Source organism: Oncorhynchus mykiss, chromosome 4, assembly GCF_057628025.1.
Source record: "Oncorhynchus mykiss isolate SJ-2025 chromosome 4, ASM5762802v1, whole genome shotgun sequence".
Lineage (NCBI taxonomy): Eukaryota > Metazoa > Chordata > Actinopteri > Salmoniformes > Salmonidae > Oncorhynchus > Oncorhynchus mykiss.
This window is the reverse complement of record NC_143025.1, coordinates 45,075,689-45,088,253: the sequence shown is the minus strand read 5'-3', so window position 1 is coordinate 45,088,253 and position 12,565 is coordinate 45,075,689. Positions and strand designations below refer to the sequence as shown.

Below are 12,565 nucleotides of genomic sequence, written 5' to 3'. Positions count from 1 at the left end.
ATACCCCAAAAGTGTTATTGTCCAATCAAATGAACATATACTGTAAGGTATGAAATTTGGTCACAAGAAACTTTCATCAGTCAGGCTTGGTAAAGGTGAAGTACTCTGGCTGATGTGGTGTTGCTGCTGCTTGTGAACAGGAGAGCTACCTGATGGCTGGGAGCAGGCTGAAAACCCTAGTGGAGAAACCTACTTCATTGACCACAAAACACACAGAACGTCTTGGCTCGACCCGCGCGTGGATGCTCGCCTCAGTAAGTACCCTCTGGACAGCAAGTGGACCGCAAATCCCCCAAATCGCTACCTTTTCAACTTGCTCAAACCTCCAACCAACCAATCAACCCCCTTCATCCCCAAAATTACTAGCATTAAACTAATCAAACCATGCCCCTTGATCTCTCATACCTGGCCATTGACCCCTTGCCCCCTGTTGCCTCCTGGGACTGAGCTTTGCCTGTGAGAAGCTAGAGGAATGCTTTGCTTGGACTAGAGTTAGATAAATCTTCCTGAGAAACCCAATCACATGTTTATCTGGATACCAAGTCTGATTCCAATAGCCAATGACAGTGCCAAGCCAATACAAATGATTGCCTCTCCCTCCCACCAGTGACCAATGGTTCTCCTGATTTCTACATGTGATTGTGTCACTTCCTGTCCTGACAGTGCTCTCCTATCCTTGCATGATGATTGATTGATTTTGTGTGTGTATTTGACGTACACATTTGGGTGCTTGTATTTCAACTATAGTCTGTTTAGTTTCTCAGTGTTTTAGTTAGTGATGCGAGTGAAATAGTGGGAGATGACATCTGAGGTGTGTTTATGCGTGGACGAGGTGTGTATATGATTTGGCGTGTAGATGAGGTGTGTGTCTGGGGGAGCAACAGGAGAGTACCCAGGAGCTCTGTGCGCTGGATAACCTCCGCACCATCAGGTCCCTAGATGGATGTTTTCAGGTCCCTAGATGGATGTTGTCAGGTCCCTAGATGGATGAGGTAAGACCAACGAGGCAAAACAGAAGCTTTCTTTGACAGAGGAGAGTTAAATGGTGTCGGATTTTAAAATGGGAATGGTTTTCTGCCTGGAGTATGGACTGGTTTAGGAACATATCCAGGAGAGGAACATATCAACACTAAATTGCTCTGTTAAAAATTCCTTTGATGAATATGGAAAACATGAACTTATAGTCCGCTTTATCTTTAGTTGGCACTGACCTTAAAATAATGCATTTACTTTAGAGTTTTAGTCTTTCATTCCCCAGCCAGCTGCCCAAACGGGTCCTGTTGCACAAGAGGCTGTCCTCAAAGACTGGCTGTGTGTGAGTGCTGTGCCGGCCTGCCTGATCCCCGACCACAGACACTCGCGTGCAAGCATGCACATACAAACACACACATACAAAACTCGATCCTTACAAGTGTCACTTCCACATATCCTTTTATATGATATTAAATCACTTTGCTGTCTCTTATCAAATGTAACACACCCACAAACGCACACACAGGAGATGGTGGAGGTTTTAATGAGTTTGTTTTTCCACGTGTTAGCTGACGCTGTTTCTGGGAAGTAAACAAAACAAGGTCTTTGTTAGCAGAGCAGCGCCACTCGGTACCTACCGTCTCCCCCTGTTTCTCAGCCTCCCTCTCTTCCTTTCTGTTTTTCTCTCAACGCCCTTACCTCCTCCCTTTTTACTTTGACCCCAACTTTCCTGCTACTCCTTTCTCTCTCAATCTCTCTCTGTCTCCATTTCTCTCCTGATGTTGTGACAGAGTTGTGAGGGGTTGTAGTGTGCTGTCTCGTCGTCTTGTTGCTCTAGTCTATCGGAGAGGTTAGAGAGGGGGAGGTGAGAGGAGAGAGGTGGGGAAGTGCGAGGGAGATCCTGGGAGAAGAGGGTAAAACAGGAGGGAGTAGAGGAATGTTACTTTACTTGTGACTGAGGCTGTGTGGAGCTGTGCAAAGCCTGCAGTCTGTTTTCTGCAGCCCCAATATGCACACTCTGACAGGGTGTGTCCTGCCCTGTAAGCTTGTCCCAGACCCAAACCTAAACATGCTGCTTTGAGTGTTTCTGTGTGCAATTGCATGCATGCCATGTGTATGCATGTGTGTCTCTGTCTGTTTGGCCCAAATCCAAACTTAGGGCCTCCACTCAAGCTATTTGGTTCTAACAAAACAAGGGTATAATAAATAAATGTTCCCATTATTGTCATGTACTTTAGCCCAGGCCTCTTAATAGCTGTCAGCATAATCTATTTGATATGTTTGAATGTCTAATGGACGGTTTCCTGTCTGGCCCCTTCACCAAACATGAAGACTGTTGCAATGAATAGCTTTGGAACCAAAATGGCCGTGCATCGAGCCTCTGGGAATTACGTCATTGAGTGTAATAGGACGATTATGGATGGTTATTTTTGCCAAATTGTGAAGTACGTTAAGGGGGCTCTGAGGAACACCTTATGCTCCACAAATGTGTTGCTTTTATAGATAGAAAGATTAAATCATACATTGCATGACAGCTAGGCCAAAAACATTTTTTTCTTACGTGAGTCAAACGTTCCCCACAGACTGAGTCTGTGTTGAACCCATTTGGTTGTGATTTGGGAAAGGAGGTTGGGTAAACTATGTTCCTTCTTTGCTCTTCATCCAGACTTCACGTAAACTACAGGTCCAGCTGACAGATGGGGGGGTACTCTGAACTGCCAAGGGGGAGAGGGGAGGAGGAGATGGAGTGAGGAGGCAAAGGAGAGAGATGGAGGGAAAGAGAAACAGATGTGCCGTGAGAGATAGAAGGAAAGAGATGGGGTGAAGGAGAGAGAGCAGACTCTGTCTGTCCACACCGAAACCACCAGACTGTCTGCTTTTTGTGCCATGTGCCTTTTCAGCTCCAAATCGGGACTTTACTGCTACATTTATGCCATGTGTGATTAGTTTACGTCTCACACACACACACACACACACAGAATGACTTTGTGCTCTGGAGAATCCATTAAAAGTTTGAGCAAGGTTTTATTCGATACTGCTGAAAAAATACTGGTGAAGCTGCAGTTAAAGACCTCCATTGAGGTGTGAATAATGTTGACCAAGTGAATGAACTGACCAAATCATGATCACATTTCTCCCTGTCCTGTCCAGACCCAAGGCAGGCTCTGTCCTGTACAGTAACTAAATACTGTATGCTTGTTGTGCTTGGATCACACATCTCCCCGCCTTCATTATGCTACACTTCTCTCACTCTGTGTGACTGAGCTGGCTGGGATCACAGTCGGACATAGGGGCTAGCTAATTATTAACGCCCACTGGTAACAAAGAAAAACAGCTCATCACTGCTTGATAATGATGATACAGTCTTCGAAAGAATGAGCTGATGATTAACTGACTAGAGACAGTAGACAAGTCCCAAAAACAACCTGAAACCAACCTTACCGACCCCTTTTGGCTGTTGTCTGGAATAGCCAAGTCTAGATGCTATTGCTGGAGGTCTAGTCTGTCCTGGCCATCTGGTTTCCCTTAAGCGCAGGAGCAGTATTCTATCCATATTGCAGGTGTGCTTTAAAGTATGTGGCCTAGGCTCTGTTGACAGTGAGAAACAACCTGACTAAGCTCTATCACATGTGCAGTGTTTATGCCGACAGTCTACACCCGTGTGGTGTGGGTGCGCGCACACGGTGCTTTTGTACACGTACAAAAGGACGTCATTGTAAAACAAGAACTTGTTCTCAACTGACTTGCCCAGTTAAATCAAATGAATACATGTAGCCTATGCACGGGTGATCCATTTCCAGCCTAACTTACTATCTGGGCCTTGTCTCCTTCCCCAGAGCAGTGGTATGAAAAGAGGTGATGTGGAACTAGTGAAGTGAGCTGAGCTCAAAGTGTTCCGAATCAGCTGCTTGTTCACCTGATTGAATAGACCTGATAGAAGTGTCTGTAGTGGTACTGTGTACATACTAGCGCAGTCGTTCTTATCACAGTACTGTAAGCCTCAAGATAACCCTCTCGCCCCTTTTTCTCTGTCCTCCACTGTGTTTTGTTGTTTCTAGCCTTAATAACAACCCCCCCCCCCTCTCCCTCCTATCGCCCTCCTCTCTGCCTCTCCCTCCACAGTGATGTCCCAACACCATCACCAGCAGCAACTGCAACACGCCCAGCAGCAGCCCCAACAGGCCCAAGCCTTAGGCTCACCTGGCTCACTCCCCCAGCAGCAGAGCTCCCAGGCTGGGATGATGAGCCTGTCCAGTCCCCTGGGCGTGGGGGTCAGTTCCCAGCACCAGCAGAAGATGAGGCTGCAGCGCATCCAGCTGGAGAGGGAGAGGATCCAGAGACGACAGGAGGAGCTCATGAGACAGGTGAGGCAATCTAGACCTCAACAATAACCCCCAGCTGCTAAAGAATGAGCCCGTATGAGTCCTCAAAGCTGTAATCATGAGAGAAAGGCCATGGTTAAGTAGATGTGACCTAGTACAGTATAAGCAGCAGCCCCCTATTTCTAGTAAGCCATATAACACACACATGTATTACATTCCCCCTTCCCTCATCCTCCCAGTCTGGTCTGCCCCTATGGCCTTGGTCTCACAGACAGAAAGACTGCTCTGTTCTCAGTCTTCCTCTTCAAGTCTCACTCTTTTGTTTATTGCTCACAATATCGCTAATCACTCATTATCTCCTCTTTTCCTCATAAAGACACTTCGACCCAATTTATTCAAGCTAAACACACATTAGCATGGACGCATACACATACACGCTGGCCACAAGCCAACGCATCAGGTCTTCGTGGTTTCCCCGAAGACTCTCAGAAAGACAGGAAATTGACCGCTTACCTCAACAGTAGTTTCTTTTGAGCGCATGCTTTGGGCCTTTTTATGGCGTGTGGCAGGGGGGGTTGGGGGTTAAACATTAGCATCACCTGGTGGCTGAAAAGGGTTAGCTACTAGCTACTCTCTGTTTTAAGCCATCTGCTCCTACACTTGCACGAAGGCAGGGTAGTGTTTAAGAGCCGTGTTTACATTGAGAGTGAAAGAGAGAGAGCACACTGAACTCTTAAGGTGTCCGTATGCTTCCTAGCAGAAACAATTCAGAGGAGTTCGACAACATTTTGTGACGTTTTGGACTTCGACAGATTTTCGGCTTTTCGGGCACACCAAAAAATTGTATTGAGGTAAGCGGAGGTCGGTAGCCAATTGTCAGTGATTGGTCAACAGTAGGGATTCTTCAATAAAATCCTTGTCATTCAACGAGAGACGACTCCTTTTCATGCACATTTTTACATTGAAAAATCTAAAATTACGACTAAGATCTCCTTTCTTGACTATTTTGAGGAAATGTATACTGGCTACGGCATCTCAAAATGCACAAACAGTACTATTGTTTCAGAAGCAAAGGTCTTTTAAGGGAGCATGCTTGTTCGGCGCTAGCCGAACTGAAGCATGCTGAAGCCTTTAGTGTGTCAGAGATGTGCACACCAGTCTGTTTACAAAATGGCTGCTGCCTTCAACATCCAGCCAGTGACCTCATCCAGGAAGTGTTTATCTTACCCAGAACTCTTTGGCACACAATTGGCCCACCCTGAGCACTGAGCAGCACTGAATGGCCTGGGGTTGGCCAAGGGTTGGGAGAGGGGAGGTGTGTGTGGTGTGTCAGTAAGGCCCATCCGTAGCAGTAGCGTCTCTATTTTCCACTGTCGTCCCCTAGACTTTGCTTTCGTCTGATTGTCTGCAAATAGATCCATATAGACTGGTGTATTCCTCCTCTAACCGTTCTGTTCACTACCATACAGTGTGGTATTCAGTCCATCCAGCTCCAATGTCACACTCACACCTATCAACTGTTATAAAGCCGTATTCAGCAGGCTGGAAAGCCCCTTGCCTTTAGATATTCAGCCATTTTGTTACACACACAGCCCATCAGATGAATGGGGAAGCCATTCAAAGTGAATTGGAATGGCAAGCTGGTGTTTCTCCGGTGACTGTGCACTGGGAGTTAGTAGTGCCTGAGGCATGGAGGCTGGCACTGATCCAACCCCAGAAACCGTGTCAGGGCAGCGGGACAGGCAAAGGTTAGCCCCCTCTCTCCCTTCCTCCAAATCCCACCAGTGTAGGTCTGTCTTTGACACTCATCCCATGCTTGTGCCTAACTGTGTGTGTGTTTGGGTAGGGTTATCTGTACATCAGAAAGCACACACATTACTTAACCAGTGGCCCACTTTCTTTAAGACTGTTAAGTGTGTGTGTTTTCACATCAGATAATTGCTGTGAAGTTCAGACACTCACTAATATATTATGCTATTCTGATGCCTGTGGCCTGGAAAAACACTACTTGGTTAATTGTTCTGTAATAGTTGTAAGAAGCAGATTCTGTCCCTGTTCTGGAGTCAGCAAATGTTTCTCCTCGTTGTGCTGTAGCACATGTTCAATAATAACAATAATGAACATAGTTTCAGTAATCTTGAATCTCTCCTCCCCCTCTCCTTCTCTTCTCCTCCCCCTTCCCCTGCTGCCTATTGCTTCCCCCTAGGAGGTGGCGCTGTGTAGACAGCTGCCCATGGACTCGGAGAGCATGGCACCAGTGCCCACCCCCGGTGGCAACCCTGCCCAGCCCATGACACAGGGCAACATGCCCACCAATGGATCCGACCCCTTCCTCAACAGGCAAGTGCACTCCTGACTCCCATATATTACCTATCTCTCCTCTTTTGCTTCTGTTTTGTCTCAGTCCCCCCCCCTTCCTTGCTCTCTCCCCTCTCCCTTCTTTCTCAACACCCCCTCTTCCTCTTATCCCCTGGCTATTCTCTTCTCCTTCTCCTCTCCGCCTGTCTTCTGCTTTCAGCTTTCAAACTGTAGAGTGTGATCCAGTTTGTGGACAGAAGGGTCAGTGTATTAATGTGTGTGTCATGTATGTGATCCACAGTGGTCACTTCCAGCACTCACGGGAGCAGAGCACAGACAGTGGCCTGGGGCTGGGCTGTTACAGCATCCCCACCACCCCAGAGGACTTCCTTAATAACATGGAGGAGATGGACACAGGTAGGACTTTCTCTCGCCCTCTCTCTCACCTTTATTCTCTCGCCTTCTCTCCCACGTGGCTTTATTGACATGGAAAGTGTTACCACATACATTGCCAAAGCAAACATTTTCTCTCGCCCCTTTCTCTCTCTCTCTCTCTCTCTCTCTCTCTCTCTCTCTCTCTCTCTCTCTCTACCTGATTATATGTGACCATCTCTCTCACTCTCTCTCCCCCCTGCCCCCCCCCCCCCCCCCCCCCCCCCCCCGACTGACCTTCATCTCCCCCTCCAGGTGAGAGCATGGCCCAGGCGGGCAATATGAACGTGCCCCAGCACAGCCGCTTCCCAGACTTCTTGGACTCGCTGCCAGGCACTAACGTGGACCTGGGAACCTTGGAGGGAGCAGACCTCATCCCCATCCTCAACGACGTGGAGTCAGTCCTCAACAAGAGCGAGCCCTTCCTCACTTGGCTGTAAACACACAAACACACACACACACACACACACACACACAACTTCTATACACATATATTCACAGCCATACAAACAGAATGAAAGACTCACTCCACATATCTAAAGACTACCTTTTGCTACTTTTTCAAATCAGCATTATCTCTTCTTCCCACTTCTCCATGTGTACAGTAATATTATGCTCTGTCTGTCTAACCTCTGTCTGCCAGACCACATATCGTCAATCTGAGTTGAGTTTTGGATCAAAGACCGAGTATTAATCAAAGCCTTGAGAGAACAAAAGCAAATCAAAACATGACACGTATTAAAGTATACTTCACTATTGAAGTTACTGTATGGTAAACTAACAACTTTAGTACTTTTGGCTTTGTAGTATTGTTAGTTGTTAGTATAAGACTTCCTCCGATAACCCACTCTGGTTTTGGAATCACAATTGATTAAAGCAATGCCACAGCTTTCATTTCTTTCTTGGGGTGACTTTCTATGTGGAACAAGTACTTGGTGAAAATCAATACATTTGGCTTCCAATGGTATTGCTTTGACGTGACTGTCAAAATGTATGCAGGGAGTCTTTTTCACCACTAGGTGGAGCTATTGCTTAACGTACTGCAGTTATGAAATGGATCTTTACTGGCCACAAGGTTGTCCAGTCTGTAGGTTCTTTGTATAAAGTGGACCTCGTTTGGCAACAGCATTGTAAACCTTCTTCTATATCACCAACAGTATCCTAACTGTCAGTTTGGGTTAGAATGAAAACCCCAATTTGGCTTTGTTACTGTTGCTTCTGTTCACAAAGACAACCATCTTGGATTAACTTATATATCAGCGTTAGCGGCCATGAGAGCAAAGTGTGTTGTATACCAAATGTTTCCTGTCATTCGCTACAATGTCACTACAAAAGCTTTAAAACTTTAAAATTGTATTGTTTGATTTTTATTTTTTGTTTTTGTCATTTTATTAATTGTACTCAAGCTGATTCCAATATAGTTATTATAACACTAAAAGCTCATGCCTCGGTTATGCGCTGACGTGCATACGTAGAATTGTGTTTTATACCATGTACTTTTTATATCATGCTACAAGTATTATTTTTTATTTTACTGTAAAATAGCCCAGATGGGTTCTTTGCATCTGGTGCCATTGTAGGACCTATAATATAAAGTTAGCATTTTTAGTATTTATCATGAGCTATTGTGTCTCTTACATTTAGATTTTTTTGTTGTTGTTGTTAATGCAATTGAGATTTCAAAGCACTGCAAATCAGCAAGGGATTCAAAGATATCTGATCATGAAGTGAATGTTGAAGTTAGATGATCACCAGAAGCTCCCACTAGACGTTTTGGTTCAATGTGCGATGAGGCTTGATAATCCTTCATAAGCAAACTCTGTCTTTTTGGTCCTCAGTTGGGCCTGTTAGAAAAGTTGTCCTTTGGGTTTTCAAATATCTGTTCAGCGGGGAAATATGCAACAATAGTATTTTATATGGCCTTTAATGCGTTTTTTTAAAGGATTTTTACTGGATTGTCAGATTGGATTGACATGGGGTTGGCATTATGATTTTGTTTTAACATGCCAGCCCCCCAGCACAATCTGCTCTAGTCTTTTTTTTCTACATTTGCCTCAGTTTTTGTATTTGCATGTTGAATGACATATTTGTTATTCTTAGCGTTAGGTTTTCTCTAGCCCGACCTTATATTGTGACTATACCGAGTCTGGTTACTGTGTAGAACGTTAGGACTGACAAGGCAAGAAAGTGATGGATCCTGGGAAGGGGCAATGAATCGTTGGGGAGAGAGAGAGGGAGGAGGGTTGAGTTTAGGGAGGGAGGGAGGGGGCGGGCGTTCAATGCATGCCAAAACCCGCTGCTTTTCAACACAGCGGCCAACACCGCGCTCATGACGTCCTAACGTCAAGGTGAAGAGAGGGCTAGAGGGGGGTGGGAGGGGCACACAGTTACCACGTCTCATTGGAGAGGTGTGGATTGGGGGAAGTGGCGTGGATTAGTGCCAAAGATTGGAGGCCTCTATGACCCAAGCATGGCCTAAGGAGGCTAGCTCTGACAGGGCTTGCAACATGCTAACTTATGCCCATGCCTAGCTGATGAAAACCGCTCCAGTGAAAGGTGATGAGGTCCTTTGAGAATCAGACAAGGGGATTGGATGAGGCTTAACACTGTCCAATCGCACAGCTTCCTCTCCTGGTGTGCATCAGGGAGGTTTCCTGTCTGTTTTCTGTTGAATGGCCTCCTGTTCAAGCTCTAATAACACAAGCCAGAGGGGCACTGAGGGGGGACACTGGGCAGGGATGTTTGTGCGTTGTTACTGGACACAATTCAAGGGTTCACCAGTTTGGGGGAACAAAGTTCAAGGTTGCACCAGTAAGAAGGGCACAAGTTAAAAGTTCAAGAAAATGGATACTCGCATTTATATCAGATTGTCTTTTTGTAAGTCTATACTTTGGGGGTTAACAAGACCTGATAAAGAGATGGATCCTTTTGAGACCATAGATGGGGGATGAACACAGCGGTGGTGTTATAGAATAAAGAGTTTGAGGAAATGGTTTGGTGTGGAGCACGTTTGACTACAGCTGTGCATAGTGAGTGGCATGACATGGATTGGAAAGGATAACTCTGTAGCAATATATAGCGCAGTGGCTAGGCTACAGCTGCATGGTTGGATGAGACGGGGGTATGTTGTCAGTAGGTACAGTGTTCTTGGAATGCTCATTGGTTGTGGAACTCACACACCAACAAAATGGCCATATACTGTATCCTGGCAGTGTGGAGGCAATTTTACATAATGTAACCTGGGCAAGGAGTCTTTGATCATTTTAAAGTTGTGTAACATGTATAAAATGAATAAAATGGTGTCAGAACCGTGAATCTTTTTTGTTGATGTCATTTAATACAGAAGTTCACTTTTGATCACTAATAACACAACCCATGTTGCGATTTTCGTAAATTAACTTGCTGACAAACAAATATGCTCAAGTTTGTCTCCATATTAAATAACATATTCCTCTCCAAATGTACAGTTTTTGCTTGACTCGTAATGACGTTATAATTACTTATATTTGCTTCCATCATAATGTTTTGTCAGCCATCTTTGCTGAAGAAAGTCACCAGCCACCAGGTGGCTCTCGTCATATTCGTCATTGGAACCACTCGATATGATTGGTCATATAAAAACCTTGTGACCCAAATGCATAATGAGGGCTCTAACTCCCCCTTGTGATGGTCTGGAGCAATGAAGCCATGACCTCTAAGTTCTGCGGTGAAAGATAACTTTTAAAGGAGGAACCACTGTAGGTAACATTGACTAACGTCTCATATATATATATATTTATTTATTTATTTATTTGTATATATTTTTATAAATATATTTATATATATTTATTTATACACACTACCGTTCAAAAGTTTGGGGTCACTTGTCCTTGTTTTTGAAAGAAAAGCACTTTCTTTTGTCCATTAAAATTGATCAGAAATACAGTGTAGACATTTTTAATATTGTAAATGACTTTTGTTTTTAATGTAATATCTACATAGGAGGGTTGGTTGCTGATAATGGGCTGCTGTACTGTTGGCTTACAGAGGCCCATTATCAGCAACCGTCACTCCTGTGTTCCAATGGCACGTTGTGTTAGCTAACCCAAGTTTATAATTTTAAAAGGCTAATTGATCATTAGAAAACCCTTTTGTAATTATGTTAGCACAGCTGAAAACTGGTGTTCTGGTAAAGAAGCAAGAAAACTGGCCGCCTTTAGACTAGTTTACTATCTGGAGCAACAGCATTTGTGGGTTCGATTACAGGCTCAAAATGGCCAGAAACAAAGCACTTTCTTCTGAAACTCGTCAGTCTATAGTTGTTCTGATAAATGAAGGCTATTCCTTGAGAGAAATTGCCAAGAAACTGTACAAAGCTGTATACTACTCCCTTCACAGAACAGTGCAAACTGGCTCTAAACAGAATAGAAAGAGTGGGACGCCCCGTTGCACAACTGAGCAAGAGGACGAGTACATTATTGTCTAGTTTGAGAAACCGACACCTCACAAGTCCTCAACTGGCAGCTTCATTGAATAGTTCCCCCAAAACAGCAGGCCTTCATGGTAAAATTTCTGCAAAGAAACCACTACTAAAGGACAGCAATAAGAAAAAGAGACTTACTTGGGCCAAGAAACACAAGCGATGGATATTAGACCAGTGGAAATCTGTCCTTTGGTCTGAGTTAAAATGTGAGATTTTGGTTCCAACCGCTGTGTCTGTGTGAGACGCAGAGTAGGTGAACGGTTGATCTCCACATGTGTGGTTCCCACCGTGAAGCATGAAGGAGGAGGTGTGATGGTGCTTTGTTGGTGACACTGTCAGTGATTTATTTAGAATTCAAGGCACACTTAACCAGCATGGCTACCACAGCATTCTGCAGCGATACATCACCCCATCTGGTTTACGCTTAGTGGGACTATCATTTGTTTTTCAACAGGACAATGACCCAACACACCCCCAGGTTGTGTACAGGCTATTTGACCGAGAAGGAGAGTGATGGAGTGCTACATCAGATGACCTGGCCTCCACAATCACCCAACCTCAACCCAACTGAGATGGTTTGGGATGAGTTGGACCGCAGAGTGAAGGAAAAGCAGCCAACAAGTGCTCAGCATATGTGGGAACCCCTTCAGGACTGTTGGAAAAGCATTCCAGGTGAAGATGGTTGAGAGACTGCCAAGACTATGCAAATGGGGGCTACTTTGAAGAATCTCAAATATAAAATCTATTTTGATTTAACACATTTTTGGTTACATGATTCCATATGGGTTATTTAATAGTTTTGATGTGTTCACTATTATTCTACAATGTAGAAAATATTAAAAATAATTTGTGAGTGAGTGTATACATAAACAGACACACATATACAGTTGAAGTCTGAAGTGTACGTACACTTAGGTTGGAGTCATTAACTCATTTTTCAACCGCTCCACAAATTTCTTGTTAACGAACTATAGTTTTGGCAAGTCGGTTAAGACATCTACTTTGTGCATGACAAGTAATTTTTCCAACAATTGTTTACAGACAGATTATTTCACTTATAATTCACTGTATCACAATT

General features: G+C 44.5%; 1 protein-coding gene across 10 annotated transcripts in view; it reads left to right on the top strand.

Moving 5' to 3' along the window:
• Positions 1-10,340, top strand: part of LOC110521854 (WW domain-containing transcription regulator protein 1) — an 81,272-nt gene extending 70,932 nt beyond the window's left edge. For 3 of the 10 annotated variants that reach the window (XM_090232133.1, XM_090232139.1, XM_090232138.1), the window contains 5 exons: positions 141-254; positions 4,096-4,337; positions 6,502-6,635; positions 6,895-7,010; positions 7,281-10,340. In XM_090232133.1, the coding sequence (XP_090088259.1) occupies positions 141-254; positions 4,096-4,337; positions 6,502-6,635; positions 6,895-7,010; positions 7,281-7,465 (791 nt within the window). In that variant the 3' untranslated portion in view covers positions 7,466-10,340. The remainder of the gene's footprint in view (positions 1-140; positions 255-4,095; positions 4,338-6,501; positions 6,636-6,894; positions 7,011-7,280) is intronic. The other 7 variants (XM_090232137.1, XM_090232142.1, XM_090232143.1 and 4 more) reach the window with 3 other exon arrangements.
• The last annotated feature ends 2,225 nt before the right edge of the window (positions 10,341-12,565 follow it).